This window comes from Rhinolophus hipposideros (assembly GCF_964194185.1).
Source record: "Rhinolophus hipposideros genome assembly, chromosome: 12".
NCBI lineage: Eukaryota > Metazoa > Chordata > Mammalia > Chiroptera > Rhinolophidae > Rhinolophus > Rhinolophus hipposideros.
In genome coordinates this window covers 22,905,256-22,920,521 of record NC_138058.1, presented here as the reverse complement: position 1 = coordinate 22,920,521, position 15,266 = coordinate 22,905,256, and the positions used below count along the sequence as shown (strand labels likewise).

General features: G+C 37.5%; 1 protein-coding gene across 3 annotated transcripts in view; it reads right to left on the bottom strand.

Annotated features, from left to right (window-relative positions):
* Positions 1-11,708, bottom strand: part of GCFC2 (GC-rich sequence DNA-binding factor 2) — a 43,328-nt gene extending 31,620 nt beyond the window's left edge. For 2 of the 3 annotated variants that reach the window (XR_013994580.1, XM_081068015.1), the window contains exons 1-4: positions 11,301-11,708; positions 8,255-8,380; positions 4,240-4,464; positions 3,226-3,323 (exon numbers count right to left, since the gene is read on the bottom strand). Coding sequence is in view for 2 of the 3 variants with exons in the window: in XM_081068015.1 (XP_080924141.1) it covers positions 3,226-3,323; positions 4,240-4,464; positions 8,255-8,380; positions 11,301-11,583 (732 nt within the window). In the remaining variant the exon portion in view is untranslated. The remainder of the gene's footprint in view (positions 1-3,225; positions 3,324-4,239; positions 4,465-8,254; positions 8,381-11,300) is intronic. The other variant, XM_081068016.1, reaches the window with a different exon arrangement.
* Positions 11,709-15,266: the final 3,558 nt, after the last annotated feature.

Sequence of the window (15,266 nt, the reverse complement as noted above, 5' to 3'; positions counted from 1 at the left end):
ATATTTTTCATGAGGCACCATCATTTATCCTATCAATTCTTACCAACCCTTCCATCTAGCTCCAATTATACCTGCAAATCCTCAAACTAATCAGACTACTTCAAATCTTCTGTCTTTACTCCTGACATCTTATTTTTTTCTCAGATCCCTTACCTCATAAACATCTTTCAAAGACCCATTCAAATATGACCATTTCTGTAGAGGCTTTTATAAACCTCCCCGTTTACCTTCCAAACTATAAAACTGACCATTCACTTGCTCTTTTGTACTATCTTGGGACCCTGTACACAGTTCTGTCATAGAAACTACGAGATTTCACTCTAATCATTTTGTTTCGCTGCCTCTCCCCTGCAAAGATTGTATATTTTAGTGCTTATCACTGTTAAGTGGCTGTAGAGGATGAATGGTGACTCCAAAAAGATATGTGCATGTCCTAATCTGCCAAACCTGTTACTACTACCTTATATGGCAAAGATGTGATTAAGTTAAGGATCTGGAGAGGAGGATCTTATCCGGAGTTATCTATATGGGTCCTAAATGTGAGTACACAGATCCACATGAGAGGAAGAGGGAGTTCTGGGATGCAAGAAAAGGAAGTGATACAAAGATGCAGTAGAGATAGATATAGCTAAAAGCCAAAGAATGCCACCAGAAGCTAAAATAGTCAAGGAATAGATTATCCTCGAGTACTTTTGGAAGGTGTAGCCCTGCTAACAACTTGGCTTTGGACTTCTGGCCTCCAGAAGAAGTGTGAGAAAATAAGTTACTGTTGTTTTAAGGCACCAAATTTGTGGTAACTTGGTAGGGCAGTTACAGGAAACAAGTACAGTGGCATGTAGCAAATCTTCAATAAAGGAAACAGTAAATGTACCCATTTGAGTAATAAAAATGCAAATCAAATAGCTTGAGATTGCATTTAAACTTGAGATTTCAATTACACTTGTACCTAAAGCTGGCAAGACTGTGGTGAAACATTCCCATAACACTGGTAGCATTACAGACTGATCTGAATTTTCTTTAGAAAGCAACAGATAAAAATTTAGTAAGTGCCATAAAAATGTTCATCTCCTTTATTAATAATACCACTCTTGGCCCTCATCCTAAGAGAATAATTCAAAATACACATTTGAATAAAAGAAAAAAAAGGGAAAGGAACCAAAAGATAAGCAAATATTTACCAATTCTTATTAATAGTAAGAAAAACATTCAGATTCCAAATAACCTAGTGTTCACCAAAAAGAATGGCTAAGAAAATCACGATTCATTGACTCCAATAACTATTATGCAGCTTTTAGAATCAGTTACTATCATAACTATATAGAAATAGGGAAATATTTATAACATGTCAAGCAAAGAAATCAAGATTCAAATCTGTATGCATATTGTGCATACTGTCCCAAATGCATATTATCCCAAACTGTGCCAAGGCATCCCAGTGAACTCCAAGGGGTGGTATGAGGTATTTAAAATTTTTCAGGGAAACACAATACTCAACATTTGTTGGACTACTAGTCCTAATTATAATTTGTTCACAGTTGCAACATTAGCTCACTGTGCTACATTCCTTTTCCTGAAGTCTTATTAGCGAAGCTGGGTTTTGGGCAGAAAAATATAATAAAAAAGCAAGTAATGACAGAAATTTAGTGTGGAACAAGAGATGACGGCAGCCTCCAATCTGATTCCAAGGTCTGAGAGGTCATGAAGCACCCAACAGATACATACATCCCATTATGAAAAGTCTTTCTCTTCAATTTATCTGTATTATTTTTTCCAAATGGATACTAAGTTATCAGGACATAAATCTTATTAAGTTCTTTGGACCTAATTACTAAATAAATGGAATTGTTTGGTAACTTCTTTTGGCCAATGCGCTCCATGCTGAAATTATAGATACTAAGGGCTCCATGAGTGGAAAAGTTTGGGAAATTCTGACATATGCTTTGGGAACTATGACTGCAATTAAACAAATACTTCAAATAAAAAGGAATTACAAATTTGAGCAGTTAGAGTAAGAACTGTGGCATATTTTTTCTAAAAGTATTTTTTTTTAATGCTGCTGCTATACTGATTTTACTAAAAGGGGTGGGTGGGTGGAATCTAAGCCTGTTATAGTCATAAATATAGTCACAAATCATTTTTCTAGTAAGAGAGTTCTAAATTACAATCAAAGGGCTACCTTTACTTAGTTTCTTAGTTTTAATAACATGGAGATTATACTTACTTAAAAGAGCAAATATCCTTTCAAAGCATTCTTATTAAAAAGATTAAATGAAACCTTAGATCTGTATACTATTATAGAATTTATAAGCACTCTGATTTAAATCATTATAATTTTAATCACTGCAGCCTACTCAGGTAGCATTATCATTCCCATTTTATTGATGAGAAAATTGAGATTTACAAAAATTAAATGATTTGCTCAAAGTCATACAAATATTTATAGAGCACTCACAATGTCAGACACTGTGGAATATATCATGAACAAAACAGTTAATAATTCTTAACCTCATGGAGCATATATTTTAGTGGTAGTGCCAGAACCCAAATCCAGGACTTCTGATCCCAAGTACAATATTCATTTTGTTCCTGAGTTTTGTTTTAAACTTCACTATTTATTTGTTTCAACTTCACATTTATACTTGCCACATAATATATACTGTCAGTTACTGTACCATTAAAGATGAAAAAGATAGGGTACTCTCAAGTGGCTTATAATATGTGGAAGGTGTTTATAAGCTAGTGGGCAAGGAACATACGCGTATACATACATGGTATAGAGGGTTGAATGGTGGCCTCCCAAAAAATACGTCTACGTTCTAATCCCTGGAACTTGCAAATCTGACCTTACTTGCAAAAAGGGCCTTGGTAATTGTAATTAAGTGAAGTATCTCAAGATGAGATCATCCTGGTTTATCCAAGTGGACCCCATATTCTACAACAAGTGTCCTGATAAGAGACACAGAGTAAAGGCACAGAGAAGGCCATGTGAAGGAGGTAGAGGAGTAATGCAGTCATATAGCAGAGAAAGCCGGGAGTGACCAGAACTTGGAAAGGCAAACAAGAATTCTCCCCTAGAGCCGTCAGAGGGAACATAGCCCTGCCAACACCCCTATTTCAGACTTCTAGTCTCCATAACTGTGAGAATAAATGGCTCTTCTTTGAAGCCATCAAGTTTGTTTAATACAGCAGTTGTAAGAAACAAATACACATAGTATAAAAAATTACCTCTGTGATTTTAACTGCTTTCCTCATTTGCTGCTCTTCCCAAATGTCTTGATTTTCATCTTCCTGGCTTTCTTCACTTGTTTCTTCATTTCTAGCTGCTAGGGGGAAAAAGTTCATGTATAAATATTCAGTATTTTTTCCATTTTAATAGCAGCAGCCAACACTTTTGGGGGGCTTATACTGTGCTGGCTTAGTATCCACTTATTCTTCACAATAACTCTGGGAAGAAGGCAGTATTATCACCCTCATTTTATAAATTAGGAAACTCAGATATCAGAAGGTTAACTTGTATGAGGACTGTATTGAAGCTGGGACTTGAATCTAGCAACCTGACTCCAGAAACGGCATTCAGCGCCAAACCGTCCATTCAAAACACTACAGACTTATGAAGAAAGCTTGGAAAAGTTGAAACATTTGGTTTCTCTTATCTGAGTTTCTCAATTATACCTGAGAATCTAAATATTTAAAAATAATTTCTGGGTTATACAAAACCAAGTCTCATTCTATTACTTGAAATGACAAAACTTTTGGTAAACATATTATTTATAAATGAGAAATGTGAAAATGGTCCTTTGAGAACTAAAGATTCTTGTTAAGAAAATTATTATAACAGGGAAGATTTATACATGACACCTAAAATCTCTGTAGATGCTTCCATGTTAAAAAAAAAAAAAAAAATATATATATATATATATATATATATATATATATATATATATATATAGGTGACAATGCAAGTTTTCAGTATCAAAAGTAAGACAGTATAAATTTTTTTTAACCCGTCAAAAAGATCAAGTAGAATCAGATACATATGCTCTTGAATAATAACATTTTGAAATAGACATGTGTTTTAGAGGGCATAATGTCACTGAGTAAATTGGAATTAAATAAAAACCAACTTTAACACCCTTTAGAATATGAAACACTACATTACATTTTCATGGAGACTTTATCATATTATATTCTAATAAAGATGCCTAACATTCATATATTGTAAATAAATTAAATATTTACTTGTTTCTTCAGCCATTCTTTGTCTAAGTGTTTGAGGCTTTGGGGTAAATAGTATTCTATTTTCATGGTCATCAGGCTCACTCTCAGAATCTTCATCACTGTTTTTCTTCATACCAGAGATGGTGGAAGTATGTTTTACATCCAAAGAAATGTAGTCCTCTTGGGTCCTAGCTAATTCACGTTTTCTGCGGGCTGCCTGAATAAAAGCTGCATCAGGGATATTTACTGAAAGAAACAAAAAGGAGGACATTGAAAACCAAGCACAAACAGACATAAATATTCTTCACATTTAAATAAAGAAAAAAGACACAGTTTTTCACATTTTTTAACTATTTTGAAATGAACGTAACTAAGTGTCTCCAAATCTACATTAGTAATAGAAGGAAATTATTTTGATAGGGATTAAATTACAGAAATGAACCAAATCTAGAAGTACTAGAAAATATATTGAAACCATTGCAATTTATCTTTTAACTCTTATTTATTAGACGTTACTGCTGACTTTTTGTTGAGGGCTAGCTATTTCTCATTTCCAGAAGCTCAGAGGTTGTCAGGGTAGGATACGGAGAGGGCTGAGTATGGTGTTGCTCAGTCAGTGACAACTGTAGAGGTTATAACGGGTGACAGACAAGTCTGACATACAAAGTAAGAGGGACACTATACTACGATCCATTCCTCTCCTTTGGGCATCCAGGCATATAGGGAGTGAGAAACAGACTACAACCAACCAGCACAGAGCCAAGTCAGCCTTCAAGGTCCTGTGGTGATGCCCTTGTGAATAAACGTGAGAAGTTAAAAAGTATAAAGGAAATAAGTTTATTTACCAGGTGAAAAATACTTATGTGACATCTTTTAATAGAGCCATTTTATTTTTTTCTTTATACAGTATAAACCTCATTAATGTCTTCTTCCAATTCAAAACAAGTTTCTTCGTGCATGATCTAAGCTGAAATTAATCTTTACCTTCTGAGAAAAATGGTTTCTCAAGTAAAATACTAAGGTAAACAAAATGGCAAGAGAAATTTTCACCATTTCAAGCACTTCAAAATGTTAATTAGGCATGTTAAGTCACCGAGGTCTCAAGTAAAATTTTCTAACCTTTCCCATAAATTGGTCTAAATTCTTTAGGATATAAATAGAAAAAAATGTGATATGCCTGGAGATGCAGAAATGTTCCAATTTTTGAAACAGAAAAAAGATTTCAGAAATCACAGACCAATGTGCTTGAATTAAGTGTGAAGCAGTAGGTGGTAATCACTAGAAACCAATATATGCTCATTAAAAACATGGAATATCAAATCAAGTGATTTGCTTTTTATAGATTAGTGCTTATTTACAGACTAGTATCAGAAAAATGATGCAAGTCAGGTGTCTCTTCATCCTCCTAAAGCATTTAACAGCTGCATGTTTTCCTTGTGGATAATGTTAAAGTATGTGGGGAAAAATCACATAGTGCACTGGATTCTTAACTGGTTGAATAACTACTCCAAAAAAAAAAAAATGTTGATTATGAAGCAATGTAGGGATCTGTGAGAGGGTTCTGCATTTTTGTCTTACCTATTTTAGTGATTTTATTGTGATGTGACTGAAGACAACAACATGTCTTTAAAGCTGAGAGATAGAACTAATATAACCTAAAGCAGAATTAAAATTCAAAACCATCACAAGTTATGCTGGCATTTCTTGATCCTGGCTACACATTAGAATCACCTGGGAAGCTTGATAATCTACTGGTACCCAGGTTCATAGGTCAGAGATTCAGATGGTCTGAGGTGGAGCTGAGCTAAAGTATGTTTTTATAGACCTCAAGGGGATTTTAATGTGCAACCGGGTTAAGATGATATGCTCTGGTTCAAATACTCAAGTGTATGAATATAGCAACAGAAATACTGAATTGGAAGTGATTCACCTGCAAATGACTTGTTAGGGTTTAATGAGTAAGTCACAAGGAATAAACTCACTAGTGAGATACTAGTGCTACATAATGCTAATCCCCTCAGGCTATAAAACAGAAGTAAAAAATCAAAAGAGTACTCTACCCTGACCTGTTGTCTATATCCAACACTTAGCTCAAGGTTTCACACATAGCAGATGTTGGGCAGACATGGGATTAATTAACAAAGTTAGCATACTGCTTTATAATAATAAAACATGTTTTTATAGATTTAGAACTCGTAAATAATTTTCACATGCATCATCCTAAGGTTATATATCATGCCTCATTAGTAACAAACGGTTTCTACAACAGTGAACATCTCAAGACAGATATTCCATTGCTGGACCATTCTAATAGTTCCATCATTTGAACAAAAAAGTAAGTGTACTCCTTCTTCCACATACCAGTCTTTAAGTTACCACATTCCTTCTTCATCTTTTCTTCTCCAGAAAAAAGAAGGAAAAAAGTGTTCCTCACAGACAAGTTTTCAACTTTCAATCAGTATTTCTTAAAGTGACCATGAGGGACAGTTCTTCACTGTGCTAACTTGTCCTGCTCTTTGCCAGACATTTGGCGTCGCTGCTTCCAGGGCACTACATGCCAGCAACACCTCAGTCCCTATGTTAATTACAAAGTATCCCACACATTTCCAAACATTATCTTCTCTCCTTAGGTGTACAGTGCAGCCAACACTTTACACCTACTGCCTTACACTGTCTAATCCACCATCTTCTACGACAGCACTGTTCAATTTGGTAATCACTAGCCATATGTGACTACCTTGTTTCCCTGAAAATAAGACCCAGTCTTATATTAATTTTTGTTCCAAAAGCTGCATTAGAGCTGATTGTCTGGCTAGGCCTTATTTTCAGGAAAACACAGTACTTAAATTTAACCAAATTAAAAATCCAGTTCCTTATTTGCATTAGCCACATTTCAAGAGCTCTATTGCCACACGTGGCTAGCAGCTAATGTACTGGACAGTGAAGATACAGAATTTTTATCATCATCACTGAAAGTTCTATTGGACAGCACTATGTCTAGAATCTAGACAAGGCTTCACTTGTCTACTAGGCTTCAATTCTTAATATTGGCTTCATCACTAAGTATTTGCACCTTGGGAACTTGTGTAAGAAAAAAACTTAGAAACGCTACTGGTTCTTGTTATTTAATAAGTTAATAAATTACTACTATAAGTCTCTTAAAATATATTTTAAGTTATATTTCAAATTCATTTGTTTCCTTTATAAAGCTATGTTTTTCACTTTATTTTCTCAGAAAGGTCTTAGGTTTCAAGAAATTGAAAAGAGTCCACAGCACAATTATAAACCCATGAGCTAGAGTAAAAGGCCAGATAATATTTTTGGCTTTGTGGGCCATAAAGTCTCCGTCAACTCCTCAACCCTGACATTGTAGTACAATAGTATCCACAGAATATATGTAATTGAATGAGTGTGGCTGAGGTTTAATAAAACTTTAGTAATCAGGTAGTGGGTCACATCTGGCCCACAGGACAGGAGGTAATTTGCTGACTCCTGAACTGGACTGATTTTTCTAATACACAAAAATGGCCATGTCATCAAGTTACATAAAATTTTCAGTAGTTCCCCCAAGCCCTGTATTTTCTGACTCCAATTTGTCCCTCTGCTTGCTTTCCTTTTGTTCCTTTCTGAAACTCCAAGCACATATTTTCAGTCCAACAACTATTTTTAGTTCTCTACATATGCTATGTTATCTTCCCTAGAGTTTTATACATGTTACATCCTGTACCTGAGACTTCCTCACTGACAAATTCTTACTATCCTTCAGATATTGGCATGAATCACCAAATATAGTACACTGGTTCTGTACCAGATTGTGGGTTTGAATCTTAGCTCTACCTCTTAGCAGCAGTCTGAACTTGGGCATGTTATGTAATGGAAATGAGCAGTCCATTTTGGCAGTCTGACAATCATTAGTAATGACTTACTTGCCCCATACTTCACGAGAGTTTGTTGTACTATCAATAATTAAGATCACTGGCATAGAAAACACTGTGTTAGAAATAGAGTTCTTAAACAAAATCACAAAATTACCAACCTATTGATGAAAATTCTTCTTCTAGAGAGCTAGAGCTATCGGAAGATGAACTCTGATCATCCTTACTTTCTGAGGAATGATGTGTTCCGTTCTCTTCATCTGTTGAAAGATCAACTGTTCCGGATTCTAACAGGACATTTTTTAAATATAACAAAAAAGAGTCAAGATATTGAAATTAATAATTATGAGCAACATATGGAATATTATAATATGGTGTTTTAATTTTAATCCACCTACTTAAAGTAGATATATAGCTCTTTTTCCAACTTTCATTCTTTCTGAAACCAAAGGATGGTCTAAAAAATCTACAAACAGTTTCCCCATTTGTACTACCTGCTTATTTAGTACAGTAAGTCCTTTAAAGGATGCACTGAGGAGGGGGAAGGGAACATGAGAGAAAAACTGAAGGAATATTTAAAATAAGAAAAGAAAAATAGTTGTAGTGAATAAGTAGAAAAAGAAAAAATATTAATGGACACAATATGTTAGGCACATTGAAATGTTTTACAAGGTTTATTTAGTTTAATATTCACAATTCTATAAAGTAAATGCTATTACTGAGGAGGATTAGTGTCCTCATCAGGATTGGAGAGGCTAAATAACATGTCTAGTGTCATAAAGTAAGTGGAGAAGCAGGGCTTTCAACCAAATTTCATCCAACTCTGAATTTACACTTTCTTTACGCATATTATGTCATATTTCAGTGGCTGGTGGCAAGAACTACTGTAATGAGCATTATAGTCTCAAGTTAAATCATGTATCTATTTCTATTGTGTGATTTTGGGAAGGACACTTAATCTGTCAATTAATCTATTAAACAAAGATAACATTAAGAGATAATACCCATAGGGATGTTGTGAGAATTGAATGAACAAAATGTTAAGGAATTCATGGTATTATTGACAAGAAAGGACTTGTCAGTTCACAATTATTTTGTAATTTTTATGAATAACCTTATAATTTTAGATTACATAAATAATACTCTTTACCTTAAAACTTTCCTTAAGTGGAAGACCTACATACAACACAAAAAAGTCTTTAGATCAAAACTTAAAGACAAAGGAACACAGCTACAGCTTACATCTTTCACGTTGCTGTTATTTATGTTATTATGTCCTACCTGTTCTCAAAATGGATTAACTCCAGAGAAGAGGTTTTCAGAGTATGGTCCATCAACCCTTGGAGGTCTCTGTGACCTCTCAGAGGGTCTATGAAGTCAAAATTCCTTTCATCATTATACTAACATTTTTTTTTTTTGCCCTGTTTACTGTTGATATTTACATAATGAAGCAGAAACAGTGGTGAGTAAAACTGCAGGCCTCTTACTATGAATCAAGACAGTGACACCAATATGTGGTAGCAACCACCGTATTTCTTCAACCATACATTGAAGGGGAAAAAAGCCAGTTTCGCTTACGGTCCTCATTAAAGCAATAAAAATTATTAATTTGATTAACTCTTGACCCTAGAATATGCATCTTTTTAATAATTTGCGGAACAAAATGGAAGCGTGCACAAAGCACTTCTGGGACGTACTGAAATGCAATGGTTGCCTCAAGGAAAAGCACCTGTGTAATCTGCAAGTTGAACTAGCCACTGTCTTTGAGGAGGAACACCATTTTACTTGAAACGAATATGACAACCTAGTTATTTGACGTGGATATCTAACAAACATTTTTTTCAAAAGTGAGAAAGTTGTGCCTATCACTTTAAGAATTAGAGATTTCAAGTGAAAACTGGAATTTTGGAAAACTTACGTTCTCCAATGTGAACTTGATAAATTTCCAATACTTAAAGACTGATGACATCAGTAAGAGATTTTTGTTTTTGTTTTTTGATATTGTATAATAAAATATACCAACATTTGCAAGACCTGAAAACTCAGTGAACCAATACTTTTTAAACAGTCAAAGCATGATGTTACCAACCACGCATAGGGAAAAGATCCATTCAAAATATAAAACAGAACAGTGGATTTTAATAAAAGCAATACCACTCTTACTGTTTTTTGGAAAACAGTTATTTTTCACAAAAATATGTTCCTTATCCTTATGTGTAATGGGTTAATTAAAAATGAATTATTAAAAATTTATCTTAATTTTTAATATGGTAAATACTGATAGATATAATCCACTGAAACAAAAGATCGTTAGGATGTTAGTCATTTTTAGGAGTATAAAGGAAGTAGTAAGACCAAAAGGTTTGAGAACCACTTTAAGAAGGCAAGAGAAAAGGTCTTAATTCTCCCTATCAAAGTTTAATCAGATAACTTACATAAAATAGAACAATATAAAAAGTTATCCAAAATTTAGACAAAACCAAGAAATCACTGAAATTCGTGGACTAAAAATAGTGGGGAGAAAAATTTTAACCTTAAGACTAACCGAAAACTGCGTTTTTATAGAACACATTCAATGCAAACAACTTAACGTTGCCTGAATCCTACATTTAAGGACGCAAAGATATTTAACAATTACTACATTGTATTTAACGCCATTATTGGTACGGTCGACAGCGTCATCAATCTTGTTACTTAACTGACACGTATTGTTATTTTTCTTATCTGTTTTCGCAAATAACTGATGAAAAGGAAAACAGGCACAAGGCAATGTCTCAAAAGCCCGTCACCTACGTTCTTCTAACGTATCATTCCGGCTAAGTGTTTTCTGGAAAAATAATTGGGGACAGTTCCAAAAGGTACGTGCAACTGTCTTCTACCTAAGAGTATTACACATTTTAACTCTTTTGTGACGATTTAACATAACCAAATACTGCACTAGAGCTCTAACTGGTGGTGGTCCATCTGACGGTGCAAACGCAGACGAGCCCCCAAGCGTCCAGCAGTCTTACTACGGCCCCAGAGTCCCACGTGGAGATGCGGACGGCGGGCGAGTGCCCGCAGGCAGGCTGCCATGCCCACTGTTTCCGCGCACCAGCGCCGCTGCGCTCAGCACCGCGTTACAGAAACCTCCAGAGAAGCCCGCGGGCCTCTTCCCGCCCCCCTCAGCTCGTCACTTTGGGCGCCCACCCCGCCGCTCCGCGTCACCTGGGACGTCCGAGCCGCCATCCGCGCGAAGAGCCGCTCCCGGAGCGCGCCGGGAACTCGCCCAGACCCGGCCCCAGCCGCGGCCCCGGCCCCGGCCCCGAGGGACCCGGACTCGATGGGCCCGTCCGGCTGCCTCTGCGCGGCCTCCTCCAGGGGGCGGCCCTTCCTCCGCAGGGCTCGGGGCTGCCTGCTCCCCTGGTTCAGCAGAAGGCTCCTCTGCGCCGTCGCTGTCACTAGAGTCGTCTCGGCGCTGTCGGAAAGTCCTTCTCGGCCTGTGAGCCATGGCAGAGATCCAGACGCCTTCAGCAGGTTCTCTTCCGGCTCACGCCAACCCAGGTCAACCACGTCCACTCAGGCGCGCGCTCCGCCTTCCTCCCGACCGACGCGTGCGCGCGCCCGTTCCCTGCACCGTCGACTACGCTTCACCCTGCGCATGCGTGCTTTGCCCCCTCGGATCTGCTAGGCCGAGACCCGTTCACAGCGCACGGGTCTAGGGATGCAAAGTGTTTTATTTGCGCGGCCAGCTTGTGCAGAAGATCGTCAAGCGATTCCCGCAGACCTCTCGTACCGCGTGCCATGGACAGCATCCCTCACAGGCTCTCCTTGTGCAAACCCTGTCTGGGGAGTCGCTATGCGCGCGTCCCGGACTGGAACCAGATCACCTGTTTCCTGCTTTATGGAGAGAGCAAAGTTTTCTCTCCAACCAAGAATTAAAACAAACAAAAAAGAGTGTGTGTGTGTATATGTGTGTGTTGCTTCTGAAAGCTAAACAGTAAAATCTACGCATAGATAATAGGCGCACAAATAAGGAAAACAAACAAACAAACAAGAAAATCAAATGATTGCTTCTCGGCCTTTTGGCTAAGATCTCAAGTGTAGTATCTGTTTTTATAAGTTTAATATCTGACACGTCCTCTATCCGAGGACAATATATTAAATGGATTTTTGGAATTAGGAGAAGGAATAGGAGCTTGCTCCGTCCACTCCACGCATCGACCTGGTATTGCAGTACTTCCAGGAACGGTGCAGAAAAAAAAAGAAAAAATCAAATGATTGCTTCCAGGCTTCAACAGAACCTGGTTAAATGCTTTGGTCCTCAAGAAAATATTGCATCTGAAAAAAAGGGGGTGCTATTTAGAAAGACACTCAGATAAAAAGGACGGCTGAAGCAAACTTGGACTATGTCCATTAAGCACTGTCGAGGTTTGGAGGGAGGGAGGGAGGGAGGGAGGGAGGGAGGGAGGGAGGGAGGGAGGGAGAGAGAGAGAGAGAGAGAGAGAGAGAGAGAGAGAGAGAGAGAGGCTTCACCATGGAGTCTGAGTTGTTGGTTCCCTTGGTAAAACCCATTCTTGCCTTGCTTGGGTGCCTCTGAACATATCCATTTGGGGCAAATAAACATTCAGTTCATTTAATTCCTCTTGCTGGGGTCTGCTTTATATGTTACATGTTTCATTCACTGCTTTAAATTTCAAGACTTTCCCAGAGGTTCATAGAAAGGATTATTTTAAGGGATAAATTTCCAGGTACTTGGCTCAGAAAGGGAGAAGTTTATTTAAGTGTGATGTTGACATTCCAGGAGGCAGTCCTTTCCCCTCAACTGTCACCAATTCACAAACCGTGTCCAACCGAAATGTGACTTCAGTGTTTTCAGCTAGATTCAAAGCCTTCAGCTGATGTGGGCTACTTACTTACTTCCTCATTTTAAACTGCACTGCCTCCACAGGTAGGGCCCGCTCTTACTCACTTTGATATGCCCATACTTAGTGTAGATCCTAACTCAGAGTATTCACGGAATGAACATGAATGCAGTGGACTAAATGTGTGGATGAGGCGATTCTGAAACCCGAAAACAAATCCCTCTGTTTAACATGTTGGATGCAAATATGTTAGCTGACAGGTGATATACTACTGAGATAGAAAGAAAAACTGTTATTTAAAACAAACCAAATATTTGTTCTAAGTGAAGTGAGATAAGTGGTTTTCTCTGGGTATAGCCTGGATAGAAGAGGATGAAATAGACAGCACTTGTTTAATAAAGGGAAAGAAACACTGGATTTCCTCCTCTGACCCCAGGGAAAGCAGCGTAAAGGCTCCAGGGTAGAGTTGTTACATTTGGAAAAAAAATATAGGGTATCTAATAAAATTTGAATTTCAGATAAACAAGGAATAATTTTCAAAAAAAAAGATTTTATTGGGGAAGAGGAACGGGACTTTATTGGAGAACAGTGTGTACTTCCAGGACTTTTTCCAAGTCAAGTTGTTGTCCTTTCAATCTTAGTTGTGGAGGGTGCCATTCAGCTTCAAGTTGTTGTCCTTTCAGTCTTAGTTGCATGGGGCGCAGCCCACCATCCCTTGCAAGACTCCAGGAGTTGAACCGGCAACCTTGTGGTGGAGAGCCCACTGGCCCATGTGGGAATCTAACCGACAGCCTTCGGAGTTAGGAGCACGGAGCTCCAACCTCCCAAGCCACCGGGCTGGCCCAAGGAATATTTTTTTTTAGTATAAGTATGTCCCATCTAATATTTAGGACATACTTGCATAGAACATCTTGGAACCCTAATCTATGATGAAGAGAAATGTGGAAAAAAATTCAAGTGTAGAGTCTTACAACCTGGGGCTGGTAGTGCTTCTGGAACCTGAGGAATAGTGATGGTCAGTGAGAAGTTCCCATTTGCAGGGGGTTGGGGAAAAAGGAACTTTTAAGACATAGTGCTGTTTCCCCTCAACTTTTAGTAAAACTTTGCTTCACACAGATATGAGTTAACACTGCTGTTGGGAATAAAGGACTCATCAGCTGAGGTCATGATGGTGGCAGTACCTTTGTGATGAGGAAAGGTGATGGCTCTTCAATTTCTGAGCTGAGAGTGAGAGAAGAGATGTAGTGGATGACAGGAGAGAAGCAGGCTACTGAGCACACTGGCTTAGGAGTTGCTAAGAGATAGCCCCTTTCCCCAACTTTAAAGGGGGTGGATGCTTCACAGGGTTATGCATGGAGACAGGAAAAGAGCAGCCAGAGAGCAAGAATTGTATTTCCCCAAATAGCCTTTCTGAGTACTTGTAATCATTACTACCTTATTTTATTTGCTCTTTCTCATGAATACTAGTTATTTTTCTCCCAAGAGGACAAAGACAATGCCACATCTCTTATTAGACCTACACCATACTTATTTTAATACTAGCTTATTAAATCAATTGACTTTCAGGACACTTTGCATTATTCACCTCTTATATAATTTAAAATTGCAGAGGTTAATAATTGAAGAAAACTGGCACATGAAAAACATTCCAACTTCTGGAAATAGATGTCATATTTACTCACAGACCAGTTTTCCCCTGAAGTGAAATGGACATTTTATTCTTCTCTTGCCTTTGATCCGTGGGTTCTGAGCTCCCTCTAGTGAGAAATATGTTACTTACAGAAGGATTGTGTCAATCTGTTGGAAATTGGCTTATTAAAGAGCTATGTTTTCATCCTCTCTTGTTATAAATAATGGTCTTATTTTCATTTTTAAGCCAACCTATGTCAAACCTATTCTCAGAGGACAAAATTTTGGAAAGTCATGTTTATAATTAAAGTGTCATTCTTTCTTTTGGGAATTAAAAAAAATATTATGGAAATGCATCTAAAATATCGACCTAATTGTGCTTTCATTTTTACAGCATCTATTCTTTGTTTTTTTGAGCTCGTACTATGATGGGCAACTTGTGCTGGGACCAGGAGGTCCTGTTCCCAAGGGTCGCATGCTGTTAGCAAAGTTAGCCCTACAGGTTGGCTTATTGAAAACTCCTTATTAAAAATTAAAAAATTGTAGTAAGAACACTTAACATGATATCTACCCTCTCAACCAAATTGTAAGTGTACACTGCAGTATTGTTAATTATAAGCACAATGTTGTATAGCAGATCTCTAGAACTTCTTCATTTTGTTTAACACAATATTTATACCTGCTGTACATCAACTCCCCA